Source organism: Salmo salar, chromosome 08, assembly GCF_965601325.2.
Source record: "Salmo salar chromosome 08, fSalSal1, whole genome shotgun sequence".
In the NCBI taxonomy this organism is placed as follows: Eukaryota; Metazoa; Chordata; class Actinopteri; order Salmoniformes; family Salmonidae; genus Salmo; species Salmo salar.
In genome coordinates, this window is record NC_138298.1 from 17883507 (window position 1) to 17905000 (window position 21494).

At 45.8% G+C, this 21494-nt stretch overlaps 1 protein-coding gene across 12 annotated transcripts in view; it reads right to left on the bottom strand.

The window, feature by feature from the left end:
- The window catches only part of LOC106610060 (teneurin-3), a 447182-nt gene that overhangs the window by 142953 nt on the left and 282735 nt on the right, over positions 1 to 21494 (bottom strand). For 7 of the 12 annotated variants that reach the window (XM_014209182.3, XM_082978414.1, XM_014209184.3 and 4 more), the window contains 3 exons: positions 18562 to 18793; positions 3507 to 3605; positions 1526 to 1764 (listed from right to left, as the gene is read on the bottom strand). In XM_014209182.3, coding sequence (XP_014064657.1) covers positions 1526 to 1764; positions 3507 to 3605; positions 18562 to 18793 — 570 coding nt within the window. The remainder of the gene's footprint in view (positions 1 to 1525; positions 1765 to 3506; positions 3606 to 18561; positions 18794 to 21494) is intronic. The other 5 variants (XM_014209189.3, XM_082978412.1, XM_082978415.1 and 2 more) reach the window with 1 other exon arrangement.

The following is a 21494-nucleotide window of genomic DNA, read 5'->3' on the forward strand; positions in this document are numbered from 1 at the left end:
GTCATCAGAGCTGCCCGCCAGTCAACAGTCGTCATCAGAGCTGCCCGCCAGTCAACAGTCGTCATCAGAGCTGCCCGCCAGTCAACAGTCGTCATCAGAGCTGCCCGCCAGTCAACAGTTGTCAGAGCTGCCCGCCAGTCAACAGTCGCCAGAGCTGCCCGCCAGTCAACAGTCGCCAGAGAGGCCAGACTGCGCTGAACTGCCGGAGTGGCCAGACTGCGCTGAACTGCCAGAGTGGCCAGACTGCGCTGAACTGCCGGAGTGGCCAGACTGCGCTGAACTGCCGGAGTGGCCAGACTGCGCTGAACTGCCGGAGTGGCCAGACTGCGCTGAACTGCCGGAGTGGCCAGACTGCGCTGAACTGCCCCGAGTTGCCAGACTGCCCAGACTGTCCCGAGTTGCCAGACTGCCCAGACTGTCCCGAGTTGCCAGGCTGCCCAGACTGTCCCGAGTTGCCAGGCTGCCCAGACTGTCCCGAGTTGCCAGACTGCCCAGACTGTCCCGAGTTGCCAGACTGCCCAGACTGTCCCGAGTTGCCAGACTGCCCAGACTGTCCCGAACTGCCAGACTGGCCCGACTGCCCCCCGGCGATGCCAGACTGGCCCGACTGCCCCTCGGCGATGCCAGAGTGGCCCGACAGCCTGGAACGGCCGGAACCAGAGCCACCTCCAGATATAGGTGGGTTGGGGAGGGGGGGTGTAGCACAGTGCCGTCGTTGACGGCAGCCACCCTCCCTTTAGTAGAGGGGAATTTTGGTTTTGTTGTTTGGGGTTGTTTGTTTTTGTTTTTTCGTTTTAAGGTGCTTCCGGGGTTAGCACCTTTAAGGGGGGGGTATTGTCACGTCCTGGCCAGTATAAGGTTAATTGTTTTTGTAGTTTGGTCAGGACGTGGCAGAGGGTATTTGTTTTATGTGGTTCGGGGTGGTGTGTTTGTGTAAAGGGTGTTTGATTTAGTATTTCCGGATTTTTGGTTGATGGTCTATGTGTTTGTATTCTATGGTTAGTCTGGTGTGTGTGTTTCTATGTTTGGTTAATTGGGGTTGGGACTCTCAGTTGAAGGCAGGTGTTGTCTATCTGCCTTTGATTGAGAGTCCCATATATTAGGGTGTGTTTGTGTGTGTGATTTGTGGGTGAGTGTTCTGTGTTGAGCCTATGCTTTGCCAGACTGTTTGTTAGTTGTTCGTTTTTCGGTTTTGTTATTTTGTATGTTCATTTTTGAAGATAATTAAAAATCAAGATGAGCATTCACGTACCTGCTGCGTTTTGGTCCTCCATTTCTACCAACGACAACTGTGACAAGTCCATCATTTTGACTGAAAAAGGCTACATGAAAAGTGCAATACTCTTAATGTACCCACGTGTTAGTGTGGGTTATCAGTGAATTTGTCAATCGTGTAGCTCATCTGCATTCAGGAAAATTCGCAGTAACAAAAGAGTGTTCAAATTAAGATCCTACATCTGTATAAGGTATCCACTACAGAGTGAGTGTGTGTGTAGGTGTTTACACAGTAGCAGTACTATCCTACCTATGCAATAGCAGAGCAGGACAGACAGCAGGACGGACAGTCCCACGGCGCTGAGAGCAGTGCATCTCCAGGAGCAGTACTTGGAGGACTTCTTAAACTTGAAGGCGGAGCGGGAGAGGGTGTTTCTGGGTAGGGGCCGCGTGGGCGGTGAGTAGACAGAGCCCGTTGCCATGGTGTAGCCTGGAGTAGCCGTGCTGAACAGAGGGGTCGTGCCGGTGCCTGTCTTGAAGAGGAAGTGCCTGGAAAAGAGGAGAGGAAAGAGAGAGGGAGAAGGAGGGTGAGAATGGAGATCGAATGGATCTACATCAGCTACACTTTTCTAGCCTGGTCCCAGATCTGTCTGTGCTGTATAGCCAACTCCCGTATAATGGTCATTCTTTGGCAAGATGGCATAAACAGATCTGGGACCAGGTTTCTGAGGTTCCTGTTTAAAACACAAACAAAGCAACAGCTACAGTAGCAAATGAACTAGACACTTAGTAGAAACTAACAACAAACAAACACTTGAAGGCCTGTGAAGCCTAAAACAGGAAGCATATGAACACGGAACAGACAGAGCATTCCAAAAATGTTATGGAAAGACATACAAGGACTGCGGTTGTATTTTTTAAATTAAAAATCCCCTTCCTGCAGTACAAATAGGATTTCCCAAGAGACCAGCTGGCTTGAGGTAATTACCAAGGTCAGCTATTTTAATCAAATGAATTAGTGTGTGTTTCTACTAGAGACTGTGTGTGTATGTGTGTCACTGCTCATTGATTGAACCAGGGAGCAAGCCAAAGGACAGAGGGCTTCACTCTAGTTTCCAATCAGACCCTGAAGTGTGTTTGAGGGTGCTTTACTGTGTGTGTGTGTGTGTGTGTGTGTGTGTGTGTGTGTGTGTGTGTGTGTGTGTGTGTGTGTGTGTGTGTGTGTGTGTGTGAGAGAGAGAGAGGGTGCGTGAATGCCCTTGTTTGTGTGTGTGTGTGTGCATGAGAATGAGAGTATGTGCGTGTGTGTGTGTGTGTGTGTGTGTGTGTGTGTGTGGTGTGTGCTCGTGCACCCTCACACACACAAGCATACACCACATGCAGGTAAAGCTGTTTCTCTGATTGTGAAGTAGATCTCAGTACATGAAACATTGAGTATGAGGGAGAAAGACAGAGAGAGAGAGAGAGAGAGAGAGAGGGGATTTAAGTTGTAGATCCATACCCCGAGGGACAGGGATAAGTGTCAGAAACACTTTAAAAATCCCTCAGGGATGACGTGTCCGTCTTCAATTTAGTTTGCTACTTCCTCGAGGAAGTAGCTCGCCCTCACTGAAAACAACTAAAACCCAACAAAGTGCGGGCCAGAACTGATAAACCCATCCCTGTATGTTTTTCAAATGTAAGCTTCATCCCTCCCTCTTTTCTTTTCACTCGCCAACCATGCCAAAGCCCAAACAGCAAGGCCAAGGTAAGCGATTCTCCAAAACAGGACTGGTTTAATAGTGTCTTTTGTCTTGCTTTAGACAAGCACACTGACAAGAAACAAGCATGGACACATCAGACAATGGGACAAACAGAGCTGATTCTAGCTCTAGAACCAGCCAGACAACACTGAGCCTTCCATCCCGTTACATGGTAACGTCTTGCTGCTGTGACACACTGGGTGAAGTCCGGGATAAGACTGAGGGAATCTATGTGAGAGGGTTGATAGGCCAACAAAAAGGCAGTAGTTATACAAAGGCTTGCATCCCAATAGCATTACAATATGACCCTTAAGGCATGCTTTCTACCCAGTGTCTTGTCTTACAGCGTGTCACCAATAAAGTTGTCGAAAACAAATGTACATGGGATTGGACATGTGCGTGACGCTAATCCCTCTGTGTGTGTGTGTGCTTGTATTGGGCTCAGTGTTGCCAGGGGTTACACGGCGGCTGGGGTTTGGCACCATGCGTAGAGGAGGACGACAAGCGGAGGGGATGGACACTCAGAGAGACTGAGATGGAGGCACGTACCCATCCCCATAGGCGCCTTCGTGACACGCGGGAGGAAACACATCCATCTCTATCAGGTTGTCATGCCCGTTTTCCAGAACGGCTTGCTTTGCTAATTTTCTACATGAGGGAGATGGAGATACCAGAGACATAACACAATTAGAGACGTGTGTGTGTGTGTGTGTTTAATCAAAGTGTATTAGTATACAACACAATTAGAGAGAAGGGAAGACTTGGGGAGATCAGTGTTATTGCCGACGTTATTAGTTTTGGCAGCCAGACACGTCGACACACACAGAGCGATGGGGAGATAGTCCCCCTGTGGACCTGTCTGGCAGACAGGTGTCACACAGACACACACAGCATGCAGGGTTGGAAGAACACACACGCGCGCGCACGCACGCACGGGCACGTACGCACGGGCACACGCAGTTGCGTAAGGACACACACTCTAATTAGGTCCCAAAAGCACACACTCAGCCAACCTGAGCATGCACACAGGCACACCTACCTACACACACACACACACACACACACACACACACACACACACACACACACACACACACACACACACACACCTACACCTACACGCACATATTCAATATATAAGCCGAAGCCCTCGATCCAGAGAAGTGACACATTCTAATTTCATTTCTATCTCTTTGTGTATTTTTCATTTTCACTTCTCTTTCACCTCCTCCCTCCATTTCCACAGCGGCAGTGGAGGAGAGGAGAGGGGGATAGATAAATGTGTGATGATGAAAAGAGACAGTGGCGGTGCGATCTGAGATGGAGGGCCTCGGAGGGAGGAGAGTCTTTTATTCCCTCCATAAAGCAGGCTGTTTAAGGCGACGCTGGCAGAGTCAATGTGTTCAATTGAGTTGTGGATAACCCTGTTATATAACCCTGCTATAGGCTTTTACATACCCCTCTCCTCTCTCTCTCTATCTACTAGTGGTGAGAACAGTCAATAAAATATATTTATATAACCAGAACAATAGTCTTTTACATGTTATTAGAGGGATAAAGTCTCTCTATTTCTCTTGTTACATTGTTTAATATTTCTTATTAGTTATCCCATTTGATATTGATCACTACACTGTTGGGTAGGGCTTGCAAGTCAAGCATTTCACTGTGCGTATGCATGTGAACTTAAAACTCTTTCACCCTCTCTCTCTCTCTCTCCCTCTCTCTCTCTCTCTCTCTGATGAATTGTCCAGTTATAAGTCTTGACCACACACACCCTGACCTTAGTGACCTGTGCGTCATGGCAACGTAGCCCTCCAGCCCAGACTGACCCTACTGACCTGGCCAAATGGAGACGGTTCTCTCCACTCCCATCTCACCGTGAAGCACCACTCCAACGGCACGCCACACCACTGAGGGAGTGTGTGTTGAAAAGAGTGTGTAAGCACTTACTTAGATTTTGAATTTCCTTGTATTGTTTCCTTGTATAGATTTAGATGCCTTAAATGCACTTTAAATAAAGTTTTATTTCGTTTGCTATTTCCAGATTGATGTAACACTAAAGTACGGATTCCTACAGGTATAAAATGTTCGTCTAAAACGGTATAGCCAGTGAGCTGGTTTGTTTGGCTGTTGGTTTTCCTCACCCTAGTATTTTAAATTCTTATAGCGTTCACACATTGTTTTAGCGTACTGTAAAGCATTTAGCTCTCCAGGGTGCGTGACTCTGTGTGTGTTTACTACCCATTTGTCTTCTTAGACTTGATTTATATTACCCAAACATACATTACATTGGATATGCGATAGGCACTTCAGTATTGTTTATGACCATATCAAATTTCCAGGTGTCTGGATTGTATGGTTTATGTGCAACACATTCCAATGATATCTTTCATATTTCATTTTGTGGAAAAGGGAGAGAGAGGTATTTAGAAAAAAAGTCATACCTCAAATGGAAAATCTAATATGTTTGTTTAAAAAAAACAATGTGAGCGTTCTTATCAATCTCCTAATTAAAAAGACAATTCATTCGAATGAAAACGGATTCTGCGTTTATGGGAAGAAATGGTGATACTTTTTAATTGAATTTAGCTACCTTTTCCAGTTCAAATGGCTCCTTTCAACCAAAACATTATCTTTGTTCGCTCGTATCAGTGAAAAGATAGAGACGAAGTCTACATGGAAACGTGGCTGGATTTAAAAACGTTTTGAAACTATAATTAAATATTCTGATTAAAAAACCTGACAATGATAATAAAATCTTGACAAAGTTCAATGACTTCTTCCATGAGTATTGAAATCAAACCGCAACAGAGGATAGATATAATTGCTCCATCCATTCGATAGCATCTCTGTGCCCGATACCTACACTACGGGGCCAAAAGGGTTTCTCAGTGCTATGATAGTGGGCAAGCCGCAACCAGTTTCCATTGGCATTAGGGATTTGTAGATTTGCGACTGCAAGAGCAAAGGCACGCATGTGGCGGGGGCCACCATTGTTAATTGACTGGAGGTGGCCTGACGCTGAGCAGCATTACTATGCTAATCCCCCCATATCTCCTTTCACATCTCCAGAGCTTTCCAACAATGGGCCGAGGAGAGAGACGGTAACATTAGCATGTGGCCATAGAAACGATAATCTTAGCGTTAGCATGTTGACATCTATAAGAGTTAGCACAAGGCCATAGAGAATAAACAGTTTGTTAGCATTAGCATGAGACCATAAATAAGCTATATTAGCATTGAGGTCCTAAACACGCTAATGTTAATGTTAGCATTGGGACATATAGATGCTATGTGAACATTAGCAGGAGGATAGAAAAGCAATATTAGCATTCGCGTGAGGCTATAGAGAAGACATGTTAGCATTAGCATGCGGCCATACTGTACAATAGCTAGAACTAGCAGGTTAGCTACGTCAACACATTCTAGGGAAGTTAATGCAACATGCAGGCTCAGAGAAAAGACAAGAGGCTGAGCTACTTTGAGAAAATAAAGGGGCGGGGGAATCATAGTTGTCGTGAAATCTAGGTGTTGAGTTGCAGACCGGGCTAATGAGAGCTGATCCAGAGGTAGATAGGAGGAAGGGATGGAATGGCAAAGGAGTGTGTGTGTGTTTGTCTATGAGATGTGTGTGTGTGTGTGTGTGTGTGTGTGTGTGTGTGTGTGTGTGTGTGTGTGTGTGTGTGTGTGTGTGTGTGTGTGTGTGTGTGTGTGTGTGTGTGTGTGTGTATGCATCTGTCTCTGTATGTCTATGATGTGTGTGTGTGCATCTGTCTCTGTGTGTCTATGATGTGTGTGTGTGTGTGTGTGTGTGTGTGTGTGTGTGTGTGTGTGTGTGTGTGTGTGTGTGTGTGTGTGTGTGTGTGTGTGTGTGTGTGTGTGTGTGTGTGTGTGTGTGTGAGAAACAGGCGTGGGAGGCAGTCCTCTGACACAACAGGTGAGAATGACAATGAGTCACGGATTGGGTGATGAGGGATTATCACCTCGGAATGAGACCTTTCACACTCTTCCCTTTCTGATCCTCCCATCTCTAACCTAACCCCCTCGAGTACCCACACACCCCTGTTCTATCCCGACTGATCGCTCTCTCTCTCTCATGTTATCTACTTATCCTTCATCTTCCTCTCCACCCCTCCTTGTCCTCCACTCAGACCTCTGCCATGCTATACCCATCCTTCCCTTATCCCTCTCTCATTCACAAAACAGCCCTCAAACACCTGGGCCTCCCCCTCCATCCATCCACTTTTTAACTCATTTAAAACTCAAAATCTCTCCACTCTCATTATGTCCCTCTCCAAAATCGTCACTTCACATTTTCATTATCCTGACATAAGTACTATCAATCCACAAAAAAGTACTATGTAATCCACAAAGAAATACAGAAATATAAAATGAAAGCTAAACGGTATTAATTCGATGACTACAGTCACAAAGCTGCAGGAGAACACAGACTTTGAAAAAGTACCAGTGACAGATGAAAGAAAGAAAGAAAAGAACCCCCCATATTATCAGCTCCTTCCTATAGGTGTATGGATGTATGCCAATGTCCATAATTGGCATTCATGGGATGGTGATGCTATAGCTTATCGCTCACAATGTTACCGGGTGCAACATTGATTTAATACCCCAGGCTGTAAATATTTCTACATTTTAGTCATTTAGCAGACGCTCTTATCTAGAGCGACTTACAGTAGTGAATACATACATTTCATTTTCATTTCATGCATTTTTTTGTTTGTACTGGCCCCCTGTGGGAATCGAACCCACAACCCTGGCGTTGCACACACCATGCTCTACCAACTGAGCCACAGGGAAGGAGTTTGTATAAACTTTATTAGCTAGTCGCCTCACGAACAGGACTGGAGAACATAGCCTGCCTTGTGTTTCTATAGATAGTCTGCGGCTGGTGAGGTCGGAGGTGTGTGGGTTAGCTAAAGGCATACGACAGTTGGTGTGTGTTTAGTCTGAAGAGATTAATCTCAGTGTACATATGATACGGCGTCTGTCTGTCTCTTCTCTCTAGGAGCTATGAGTGTGTGTGTGCGTGTGTGTGCGCGTCTCTCTCGCTTTATGAGCCAAGGAGGAATATGGTGTGAAGAATTCAAGTAAGAAATACTTTCAATGAATGAGAGACTTCAAGAAGCAGCTGATCAAGCCATTACAATGGTGTTGATCTAACTTTCTCATTTGCTCTACATGATAGTGGAATAATGTGTCTTTGATGAAACGCTTGACTCTCTGATATTACCTGAGTGTTTAAATGAAATAACCCCTGGGCCGTACAGACTTGCCACTCAGACTGAAATCCAGCCAGTGAAGCCGAGATGCAGCGTTAGCAGCGTTGGATCACATTTCTGATTTGTATGCATGTCTGTAACATGGTACAAATCATTTACAGAGACTTTTACTACAGTATTATCATTATTAATGTTGTTTTGTATTATTTAAAATAGCACTAAAAAATTCACATTGTTGATATTGCTGAATTAAAAACCTGTTGTTGATATACTGTCATAATGAAAAGTGTAGTAAAATACAGTATATCGTCATCAACTGTTCTCTCCAAGATGGCATAGCAGTCAGACGTCTTTTGTCCTCGTCTTGTCGTGTCCCGTGTATATATATTTACTTATTTTCTTCGCATATCTTTTTATATATTTTTTTTCTAAAAACTCAACTTCAAAGCACTCTCCTGCAACCCGCCTCACCAATTAAAAAAAAAGTATTATTCACCTCAAATCTGAAATCCACAACAGAAGCGAGCCAGAAGCTAGCCAGAAGCTAGCGTTAGTATTCAGCTAACCATGGTTGGCGGTCATCAGCTATCCCTTAGCTCGAATAGCTATCGCCAGTTTTGTACAACGTGAAGCAGACCAGAGCACACCGAACCTATTTTTCTCTCCATATCCCCGGATTTCTATCGCAAGCTCTGGACATTTACACCTGGATCTTGCAGCTAGCTAGCTGCTATCCGAGTGACTATTGGCTAACGTCGGTCCCAGAGCAAACATAAATTATTCCTGAGCTAGCCAGCTGAAGAGTTTCATCAGCCACTCCTGGGCTACAATCACCTATCCTGACCCGTTTTACTGCCGATGCGGAGCCCCACCGGGCCTTCACAACTGGACTACTGACGTTATCTGCCCGAGGGAGTTATCCAACTGGCCCCTCCGTCGTGACGTAACCTGAACGCCCATCTGCGGCCCGCTAATCGTTAATTGTCTTATCGGCTGCTATCTGAAGAGGTCTATCGGCCAATTTCCTTGGGCCACTATAACTGTAACTATTTTGCCAATTGGATTGGTCCCCTCTACCACAAGGAACCCCACTAATCTACAGACGGAAACGCACAAGGTGGCTAAAAACAGAGCTCCCTCCATCTTCTGCCAGCTAGCAATCTATGGCCTGGCTAGCTGTCTGAATCTCACTGGACCCTTATGATCACTCGGCTAAGCATGCCTCTCCTTAATGTCAATATGCCTTGTTCATTGCTGTTCTGGTTAGTGTTTATTGGCTTATTTCACTGTAGAGCCTCTAGCCCTGCTCATTATACCTTATCCAACCTTTCAGTTCCACCACCCACACATGCTATGACATCACCTGGTTTCAATTATGTTTCTAGAGACAATATCGCTCTCATCATCACTCAATGCCTAGGTTTACCTCCACCATATTCACATCCTACCATACCTTTGTCTGTACATTATACCTTGAAGCTATTTTATCGCCCCCAGAAACCTGCTCCTTTTACTCTCTATTCCGGACGTCATAGACGACCAATTCTCATAGCTTTTAGCCGTACCCTTATCCTACTCCTCCTCTGTTCCTCTGGTGATGTAGAGGTGAATCCAGGCCCTGCAGTGCCTAGCTCCACTCCTATTCCTCAGGCGCTCTCTTTTGATGACTTCTGTAACCGTAATAGCCTTGGTTTCATGCATGTTAACATTAGAAGCCTCCTCCCTAAATTTGTTTTATTCACTGCTTTAGCACACTCTGCCAACCCGGATGTCCTAGCCGTGTCTGAATCCTGGCTTAGGAAGACCACCAAAAACTTTGAAATCTTCATCCCTAACTACAACATTTTCCGACAAGATAGAATGGCCAAAGGGGGCGGTGTTGCAATCTACTGCAGAGATAGCCTGCAGAGTTCTGTCCTACTATCCAGGTCTGTACCCAAACAATTTGAACTTCTACTTTTAAAAATCCACCTCTCTAAAAACAAGTCTCTCACCATTGCCGCCTGCTATAGACCACCCTCTGCCCCCAGCTGTGCTCTGGACACCATATGTGAACTGATTGCCCCATCTATCTTCAGAGCTCGTGTTGCTAGGTGACCTAAACTGGGACATGCTTAACACCCCAGCCATCCTACAATCTAAGCTTGATGCCCTCAATCTCACACAAATTATCAATGAACCTACCAGGTACCACCCCAAAGCCGTAAACACGGGCACCCTCATAGATATCATCCTAACCAACTTGCCCTCTAAATACACCTCTGCTGTTTTCAACCAAGATTTCAGCGATCACTGCCTCATTGCCTGCATCCGTAATGGGTCAGCGGTCAAACGACCTCCACTCATGACTGTCAAACGCTCCCTGAAACACTTCAGCGAGCAAGCCTTTCTAATCGACCTGGCCCGGGTATCCTGGAAGGATATTGATCTCATCCCGTCAGTAGAGGATGCCTGGTTATTTTTTTTAAATGCCTTCCTCACCATCTTAAATAATAATGCCCCATTCAAGAAATTTAGAACCAGGACAGATATAGCCCTTGGTTCTCTCCAGACCTGACTGCCCTTAACCAACACAAAAACATCCTGTGGCGTTCTGCATTAGCATCGAACAGCCCCCGTGATATGCAACTTTTCAGGGAAGTCAGAAACCAATATACACAGGCAGTTAGAAAAGCCAAGGCTAGCTTTTTCAAGCAGAAATTTGCTTCCTGCAACACAAACTCAAAAAAGTTCTGGGACACTGTAAAGTCCATGGAGAATAAGAACACCTCCTCCCAGCTGCCCACTGCACTGAGGATAGGAAACTCTGTCACCACCAATAAATTCACTATAATTGATCATTTCAATAAGCATTTTTCTATGGCTGGCCATGCTTTCCACCTGGTTACCCCTACCGCGGTCAACAGCACTGCACCCTCCACAGCTACTCGCCCAAGCCTTCCCCATTTCTCCTTCTCCCAAATCCAGTCAGCTGATGTTCTGAAAGAGCTGCAAAATCTGGACCCCTACAAATCAGCCGGGCTAGACAATCTGGACCCTTTCTTTCTAAAATTATCTGCCGAAATTGTTGCAACCCCTATTACTAGCCTGTTCAACCTCTCTTTCGTGTCGTCTGAGATTCCCAAAGATTGGAAAACAGCTGCGGTCATCCCCCTCTTCAAAGGGAGGGACACTCTTGACCCAAACTGCTACAGACCTATATCTATCCTACCCTGCCTTTCTAAGGTCTTCGAAAGCCAAGTCAACAAACATATTACCGACCATTTCGAATCCCACCACACCTTCTCCCCTATGCAATCTGGTTTCAGATCTGGTCATGGGTGCCCCTCAGCCACGCTCAAGGTCCTAAACGATATCGTAACCGGCATCGATAAGAAACAATACTGTGCTGCTGTATTCATTGACCTGGCCAAGGCTTTCGACTCTGTCAATCACCACATCCTCATCGGCAGACTCAATAGCCTTGGTTTCTCAAATGATTGCCTCGCCTGGTTCTCCAACTACTTCTCTGATAGAGTTCAATGTGTCAAAGTGGATGGCCTGTTGTCCGGGCCTCTGGCAGTCTCTATGGGGTTGCCACAGGGTTCAAATCTTGGGCCAACTCTTTCCTCTGTATACATCAATGATGTCGCTCTTGCTGCTGGTGAGTCTCTGATCCACCTCTACGCAGACGATACCATTCTGTATACTTCTGGCCCTTCTTTGGACACTGTGTTAACAACCCTCCAGACGAGCTTCAATGCCATACAACTCTCCTTCCGTGGCCTCCAACTGCTCTTAAATGCAAGTAAAACTAAATGCATGCTCTTCAACCAATCACTGCCCGCACCTGCCCGCCCGTCCAGCATCACTACTCTGGACGGTTCTGACTTAGAATATGTGGACAACTAGAAATACCTAGGTGTCTGGTTAGACTGTAAACTCTCCTTCCAGACTCACATTAAGCATTTCCAATCCAAAGTTAAATGTAGAATTGGCTTCCTATTTCGCAACAAAGCATCCTTCACTCATGCTGCCAAACATACCCTCGTAAAACTGACCATCCCACCGATCCTCGACTTCGGCGATGTCATTTACAAAATAGCCTCCAATACCCTACTCAATAAACTGGATGCAGTCTATCACAGTGCCATCCATTTTGTCACCAAAGCCCCATATACTACCCACCACTGCGACCTGTACGCTCTCGTTGGCTGGCCCTCGCTTCATACTCGTTGCCAAACCCACTGGCTCCAGGTCATCTACAAGACCCTGCTAGGTAAAGTCCCCCCTTATCTCAGCTCACTGGTCACCATAGCAGCACCCACCTGTAGCACGCGCTCCAGCAGGTATATCTCTCTGGTCACCCCCAAAGCCAATTCCTCCTTTGGCCGTCTCTCCTTCCAGTTCTCTGCTGCCAATGACTGGAACGAACTACAAAAATCTCTGAAACTGGAAACACATCTCCCTCACTAGCTTTAAGCATCAGCTGTCAGAGCAGCTTACAGATCACTGCACCTGTACATAGCCCATCTATAATTTAGCCTAAATGTATTTATTTATTTATTTTGCTCCTTTGCACCCCATTATTTATATTTCTAGTTTGCACTTTCTTCCACTACAAATCTACCATTCCAGTGTTTTACTTGCTATATTGTATTTACTTTGCCACCATGGCCTTTTTTGCCTTTACCTCCCTTATCTCACCTCATTTGCTCACATTGTATATAGACTTATTTTTCTACTGTATTATTGACTGTATGTTTGTTTTACTCCATGTGTAACTCTGTGTTGTTGTATGTGTGGAACTGCTTTGCTTTATCTTGGCCAGGTCGCAGTTGCAAATGAGAACTTGTTCTCAACTTGCCTACCTGGTTAAATAAAGGTGAAATAAAAAATAAATAAAAAATCAAGAAGAGCAGTTAATCACTGTTGGTGTGTATTGTCTTTCTGCAGGGGAAGTTTATAAAGCATTAGGTTTATGGCTTTAATTACAGTCTATTCTGGTAGTCTGATAACAAGAAGCCATTTAAGTGACAGACACACACAGACAGACACACACACACACACACACACACACACACACATTTGTTTCCTAAATCAGGGTTGTCGTTCACACCCTGCTTGGCATCATCTCCTTGCTCTCAGAGGCTATGTTTAGAGTTGTTGAAGTTGTGTGGTTGGGATTCACAGATGTGGAAATGTGTGCGTGTGTGTCGGGGTATATAAGAAGCAATGCTTTTGTTATTATTCACTGACCATGCTGAGAGGACCCTATTTATGTATAGAGAGTTATTCATCTGCAGACGTGAGAGAGAGAGAGGTCTTTGAATGCATCAAGCACCACCATGTTAAGTGGTCTGTGACGTACACAGGTTCTAAGACAGACTCTTAGAACCTCTCAGCGAGAACTGGAGCACTCCGTCACTGAGTGGAACCAGACTCTATACAAGATCTCAATAGGAGGAGACAATAGATGAAGTAGCAAAGGTGAACACTCAACAGGGCTTTAGATGTAATTGGTGAAAGGAGCTAGCTAACGTTAGCTATAGTGACTCCTCAACAGGGCTTTAGATGTAATTGGTGAAAGGAGCTAGCTAACGTTAGCTATAGTGTCTCCTCAACAGGGCTTTAGATGTAATTGGTGAAAGGAGTTAGCTAACGTTAGCTATAGTGTCTCCTCAACAGGGCTTTAGATATAATTGGTGAAAGGAGTTAGCTAACGTTAGCTATAGTGTCTCCTCAACAGGGCTTTAGATATAATTGGTGAAAGGAGCTAGCTAACGTTAGCTATAGTGTCTCCTCAACAGGGCTTTTCTATGTAATTGTCGTGGTGAAAGGCGCTAGCTAATGTTAGCTATAGTGTCTCCTCAACACAGCTTTTCAATGTTATTGTCACGGTGAAAGGAGCTAGCGAACGTTAGCGTTCGTCTCCTGGGGATTTCTTCCTTATGTCCTCAGTATTAAATGAATATGTGACAATGGAGTAATCAGAGGAGTAATGGTGTAATCAGAGGAGTAATGGAGTAATCAGAGGAGTAATGGTGTAATCAGAGGAGTAATGGTGTAATCAGAGGAGTAATGGTGACAGAAGAGGAGGGTGGTTAAAGTGGGCTTATTGAGTTAAACGGTTATGATGGAGACCGTTCTCTAAGTGGGTGGTGGTGAGAGGGTGTGTGCGTCATGAGTGTGTAAGTAATTGTCATTATTTTAATGTACCCTATATTTACCTTTATAAGTACATCTGGCTATATTATTTTACTATTGCTTCATTGTTGAAAAAAAAGAATATAAGAACTGAGATGGAGGGAAGGGAAGCCAGAAAAACAAAACAAAAATGTAGCAATATTGTTGTGCAGAAAGTTGACTAAAGACCCGAGACAGCATCTGAAGCCTAAAGAAAATGGGCTTCTCTTGTACATTTCTAAGACAACACTGTGTCATTATTTCCCTTAAAGATGCAGCTGTTTTTTATGTGATCTGTCAACTGTTTTTATAAATTAAATAGTACACGTCATGCTGTCAATAACGAAAATCTTCCTGTTTTTATATATAGGATCTTTACTTTGTTGCCAGGCCGACCACCATAGTTGAGAAGATTTAAAGAAGACTTCACTGTCACGTCTTCCACCGAAGGTGGTTCCTCTCCCTGTTCGGGCGGTTCTCGGTGGTCGGCGTCGCCGGCCTACCAGCCATCACCGATCCATTTTTCCTTTTCTGTTTGTTTTGTCTTTGGTTCTTTCACACCTGGGTTCTGTCACGACTTCCGCCGAAGTCGGCCCCTCTCCTTGTTCGGGCGGCGTTCGGCCGTCGACGTCACCGGCTTACTAGTCGCCACCGATCCATGTTTCCTTGTTCGTTTTGTTTTGTCTTAATTATACACACCTGTTTTCAATTCCCTTATTATATTCCCTATTTAACCCCATTTCTGATTGTTCTTTGTCAGTGGTTGTTGGAGGGGTTTCTCCTCACCCTGTTATTTTGCTGTTGGACTTTGGTTTTTGAGTAAACAAGACTGTTTTGAACTCAACCCGTGTCCTGCGCCTGACTCTGCTACGTCTCCAAACCAAAAGCGTTGCAGGTTCATTTGGTTTAATTTCTGTGTGTATAATTACCCCTGTTGCCTGCTTACGTTTGTGCGGGATTATACGTGTTATGTTGCTCGTTGAGGTTGTGCCTCAGGTTTATTCACGTTTATACTGAGTGCGTATACGTTTAGGAGCGTTGTTTTCCTCCTCCCGTGAGTATTGCGTTCTCTTGTGTCGTGGGCGGTTTCTTGTTTTGGTATTGCACCTGACCTTTTGTGTGTTGTGGACTTGCCTATTAAAGACGCTACTTGGACATCTCTGTTCTCCTGCGCTTGACTCCTTCACCTACCTCTAACACAATTCGCAACATTCACAGAAGGAGCCAACATGAAACAAGATGTTGTAAGGTGAGATGACGTGTAGTAAAATACTAATCGTCGGCACACATGTAAACTACGTTTCCAATAAAAACCTTAAAACGGATGATACCTGCTCATCAACATCCTCTGAAAGAGAAGCGTTGAAGACTGGAGAGTCCTCCTTCCTACCCTTGAATTATTACACTTTGCTTTCATCATTTCTTCTTGAGCCCCAATGTCAAAAATAATGTCTGGTTTAGAAATGATGGGCTTGATTTGCGATTCAGTTTGTGCAGGGGGAACATTTATCAAATCCCACCGTCACAGAGCATACTCTCTCTTCTCTACTTCTACGACTCTGGCTGCCAAGAAAGTTCACATTTTAGTTTATTTCCCTGACAGGCTCTTATTGTGTATACACATGAAACACAACCTCCCTTTGCACGCACACACATTTAGCCTGCATCCCAATTTTTAATTTTTTATTTGACCTTTATTTAACTAGGCAAGTCAGTTAAGAATTCATTTTTATTTTCAATGACAGGAACACTGTCTTGTTCAGGGGCAGAATGACAGATTTTTTTTGTCAGCTCGGGGATTTCATCTTGCAACCTTTCGGTTACTAGTCCAACGCTCTAGCCACTAGACTACCTGCCACCCTATTCCCTTTATAGTGCACTACTTTTGAATGACATTATAGAGAATAGGGTGCCATTTGGGATGCAGACAGGGAGTGCTCAAATCCGCTAGTGTGAGCCAAACGCGTTTAAAAGGTGCCTACAAAGCAGCGAGAGGGAATCTGATACTGTGAGTACTCTGTGCTGTAGTGTTTGTCCATGTTGGAGCCAGAGCTTGGGTTAAAAGGCTTCCTACACACAGCAAGGGAGGATCTCTCCATCATACACAAACACAGACAGACACACACACACTGAGGGTCGTGGTGTGGTTTTGGACCGGGGCTATCCCACTGGCTCTGAATTGACCACTGCATTCCTGTGTTGTTTTTTTCCTTCCCCCATGGGCCCCGTTGCCACGGTGGAACTGTATTCCCTGTGGTCGTGGGGGCTAACACGAGCTTTAAGCCCCTCTTGTTAATAATAGATGTCTACATATTGCTTTGTCAATAGGAGATGAGGACAGCCAAGGTCATACAGGAGGATGGCATGGACAAGAGGAGAGACAGAGAGAGAAGGATGGACATATAGGAAGAGGAAATGGATGGCGAGGGACATGACGCCAGCTAGTCCCCCCCCCCCCCCCCCCCCGATATCCATCTGCCCGACACGCCTGTTGCAGATGATGTCTGGGGTTATGGTTGGTTCTGGTGTTGGAGACAGATGAACCATAAATAAAAGGCCAGAGAGACAGAGAGGGAACGAGAGTGTGTGAGAGACAGAGAAACAGGGCCTCCCCTAGGAGAGTCAGGTGTGTTATTCAAGGGTCCCTTTACACACTGTTTGGCCTGGCACTTCTCTGGTCATAAAATATAAAACTATACAGCCAGGGCTTTTCACACACATATCACCCAGAGGCCCCCGGCCCTGCTTAACTCTACAGCGACACTGTCCTGTCCCTCCATCCCTCTATCCCTCCACCCCTCTATCCCTCTATCCCTCCATCGCTGCCTTGTAATGTTACATAGCCATGTCAGGGTTTTTTCTTCTCCTCTTTTTCTTTCCTTCATTCCTTCATTCTTTTTCTGGAGAAGAAAGGTGGGAAACATTCTGGACAAAAAAGGAGGGAGGTACAAATTGACTGTTGGATCTGAGGTCGGGGTTAGTGAGGGCGCTAACAAAAGAGTAGCGTCCTGTAACTTCTAGATTCAAACGCACACACATTCACTCTGGCAGCTACACACACAAGCACAGAAACACACACACACACACACACACACACACACACAGACACACACAGAGACACACAGAGACAGGAGGGAGATTTGTTGTATTGTGTAACAATGAAAGCGTGAATGAACAGTGCAGGTAACTGTTTAAAACAGGGAGGAGGTAGAGGAAGAGATAACAAGAGAGGAGGTGGAGGAAGAAACCCATTAACACTATAACACCTGAGCCAGACTGCTGTCTACTAATAATACAGCAGAGGCACAAATGTATGTGTGTGTGTGTGTGTGTGTGTGTGTGTGTGTGTGTGTGTGTGTGTGTGTGTGTGTGTGTTTAAACCTCCCTCTAATGTGTCCCTAGTCATTGATTGACAAATCCAAAAGCTGTACAATAACACTTGGGAGGAAAGCCTTTGTGAACGGGCAGTGTGTGCTCGCACTCTCTCTGTGTGTGTGTGTATTAGTGTTTGAGTGTGTGTTCTCTGTAAGATCCTAGTTCTGAGGAAGACTAGAGTGGAGGAGGGTTACACTAAAGAAATACCCTCATCGTTCTGCCTGATTTTGGATTGCTTGGTGAGTTTCAGTGTGTTGCTACATCAGTATTGTAAATGTTTGGGTTGCCAGATTGGCTCTCGTTTGATTTGCAAAGTCACAAATGAGTATAGTTACTGGGCTGGCTGATGTAAGGGTTGCCAAGTTGGCTGAATTTTACAGACGAATGTTACGGTCACATGCTATTTTGCCCACTTTAACTAGTTTCGATTTTCCAGTTTAGCTAAGGCATGGTTCCCAAGGTTGACTACCTTGCCAGATTGGCGGTTTGGGTTGCCAGGTATTCTCACAAATAAAAAAAGAGATATGTGATCATGTCTCAATGTAATCAAGGTATGAAATTATGGTTATTTTCAAATACAATCTATTTTAGTTGAAGTGTACAAATTATTATAATTATGTTCCGGCCCCCCCGACCATCGGCTCTGACAAAAATCGTCCGGCAGCTGAATCTAGTTGCCTACCGACGGTTATGTTTTCCAGGTATGCTAATGTTATGTTATATTCCATAATGTCTTGATTTAGAGCAATCTGTTACCAGATTTGAGATTTGGGTTGCCGGGTTTGCTTAATTCATGTTTAATACAGTTGCCATGTATTTTTTTTTACCTGCTCTCCAGTGGCACATTGCTGCCCAGGACCCAGCTGTCCTGCAGCGGCACGGACTCGGGTGTGGTTTGCAGCTCGGCGGGGAGGGCGGCCGGTGGGGCCGGGCTGGGGTTACGGTTGCGGCTGCTCAGGGAGTTGTGGTTGAGCGCGGTGACCGACGGCTGCTGCTTGTGGGGGGGCGGGGCTGGCGGCAGCGTGGACTGGCCCTGCTGATGGTGATTGGACGGCTGCTCTGTATAGGAGAGGACATAAGAGATGGGGAAGGGTTAGTGATTTGGGGTTTGATAGAGAAAGGAAAATACCTGTAACACAGTTAGTTACAGGTTTGAGCAAACGAAGATGACAAAAAGATGACAGCCCCACCAAAGAAACATTCAACAGCAGAATGTTGTGTTCAGTAAAATGTACTGATGCTTACTGTGCCTCTGGAGTCTCCCTCTCTCTCCCATATGCTATCATCCTGGGTAATTAATCATCACACTTAAGTAAACCTATTTGGATGAGTGCAGGCATCATTACAACACAACATCTGGCTGCTATTACAACACTACAATGATGGACTAAACCATTGAACACTCCTGCCACACACCCACAAGCACACACACACACACACACACACACACACACACACACACACACACACACACACACACACACACACACACACACATCCCCTCCCCTCCTTCTCCTCCCTCAGTACTGCTCTGTTTACCTCAGAGCCTGAAAGATGCCCATTCTATATATATTTTATAATTAAACCATTATTTAATTAGGCAAGTCAGTTAAGAACAAATTCTTATTTACAATGACTGCCTACCGGGGAACAGTGGGTTAACTGCCTTGTTCAGGGGCAGAACAACAGGTTTTTACCTTGTCAGCTCGGGGATTCAATCCAGCATCCTTTCGGTTACTGGCCCAACTCTCTAACCACGAGGCTACCTGCCTTCGAATACCAACAATATCTCAGAGATGATGATTACAGGTGGTTATACACGAGAGGAAAAAAACTTGGGAAGACAAATGACGAAACCAGTCAGAGAACAACAGGTCACAGTGAACGTCGTTACAGTCTAGACCCCCTCTAATCTGCCCTCAGGGTTACAGTCTAGACCGTCTCTAATCTGCCCTCAGGGTTACAGTCTAGACCGTCTCTAATCTGCCCTCAGGGTTACAGTCTAGACCGCCTCTAATCTGCCCTCAGGGTTACAGTCTAGACCGCCTCTAATCTGCCCTCAGGGTTACAGTCTAGACCGCCTCTAATCTGCCCTCAGGGTTACAGTCTAGACCGCCTCTAATCTGCCCTCAGGGTTACAGTCTAGACCGTCTCTAATCTGCCCTCAGGGTTACAGTCTAGACCGCCTCTAATCTGCCCTCAGGGTTACAGTCTAGATCCCCTCTAATCTGCCCTCAGGGTTACAGCCTAGACCGCCTCTAATCTGCCCTCAGGGTTACAGTCTAGACCGTCTCTAATCTGCCCTCAGGGTTACAGTCTAGACCGCCTCTAATCTGCCCTCAGGGTTACAGTCTAGATCCCCTCTAATCTGCCCTCAGGGTTACAGTCTAGATCCCCTCTAATCTGCCCTCAGGGTTACAGTCTAGATCCCCTCTAATCTGCCCTCAGGGTTACAGTCTAGACCGTCTCTAATCTGCCCTCAGGGTTACAGTCTAGACCGTCTCTAATCTGCCCTCAGGGTTACAGTCTAGACCGCCTCTAATCTGCCCTCAGGGTTACAGTCTAGACCGTCTCTAATCTGCCCTCAGGGTTACAGTCTAGACCGCCTCTAATCTGCCCTCAGGGTTACAGTCTAGATCCCCTCTAATCTGCCCTCAGGGTTACAGCCTAGACCGCCTCTAATCTGCCCTCAGGGTTACAGTCTAGACCGTCTCTAATCTGCCCTCAGGGTTACAGTCTAGACCGCCTCTAATCTGCCCTCAGGGTTACAGTCTAGATCCCCTCTAATCTGCCCTCAGGGTTACAGTCTAGATCCCCTCTAATCTGCCCTCAGGGTTACAGTCTAGACCGCCTCTAATCTGCCCTCAGGGTTACAGTCTAGACCGCCTCTAATCTGCCCTCAGGGTTACAGTCTAGACCGTCTCTAATCTGCCCTCAGAGGGGTTACAGTCTAGACCGCCTCTAATCTGCCCTCAGGGTTACAGTCTAGACCGCCTCTAATCTGCCCTCAGGGTTACAGTCTAGACCGTCTCTAATCTGCCCTCAGGGTTACAGTCTAGACTGCCTCTAATCTGCCCTCAGGGTTACAGTCTAGACCGCCTCTAATCTGCCCTTAGGGTTTTAGTCTAGACCGTCTCTAATGTGCCCTCAGGGTTACAGTCTAGACCGCCTCTAATCTGCCCTCAGGGTTACAGCCTAGACCGCCTCTAATCTGCCCTCAGGGTTACAGGCTAGACCGCCTCTAATCTGCCCTCAGGGTTACAGTCTAGACCGCCTCTAATCTGCCCTCAGGGTTACAGTCTAGACCGTCTCTAATCTGCCCTCAGAGGGGTTACAGTCTAGACCGCCTCTAATCTGCCCTCAGGGTTACAGTCTGAGAAGACTAGCGGAATGAGCAGCGTGCAAACAAGGAGGAGATGGCGGGAGGAAGGGATATTTCTGCAATCTTCCTCTCCTAGAACGGCGTTTTAAATGAAAGCGGGAGGAAGAGAGGAAGAAGAGGAGGAGGGGAGATTCCAGATATTCTCCTAGATATTCTCCTAGCTCGCCGCGGAGACCATCAGTGAGAGATCAACAGCAGACGTTTCATTACGGTTCTTAACTGAACGTTTCATATCTGATTATGAGGCTGCTAGAACTAATGACCTTCACAGCCCTGCAGTCTACTGTGCTCTGGAGGCTCTTTTACAAAGCTACAGCAATTACCTCCTAACACACATTGCTGTCACACACACACACACACCCCATGCAACACGCTCCC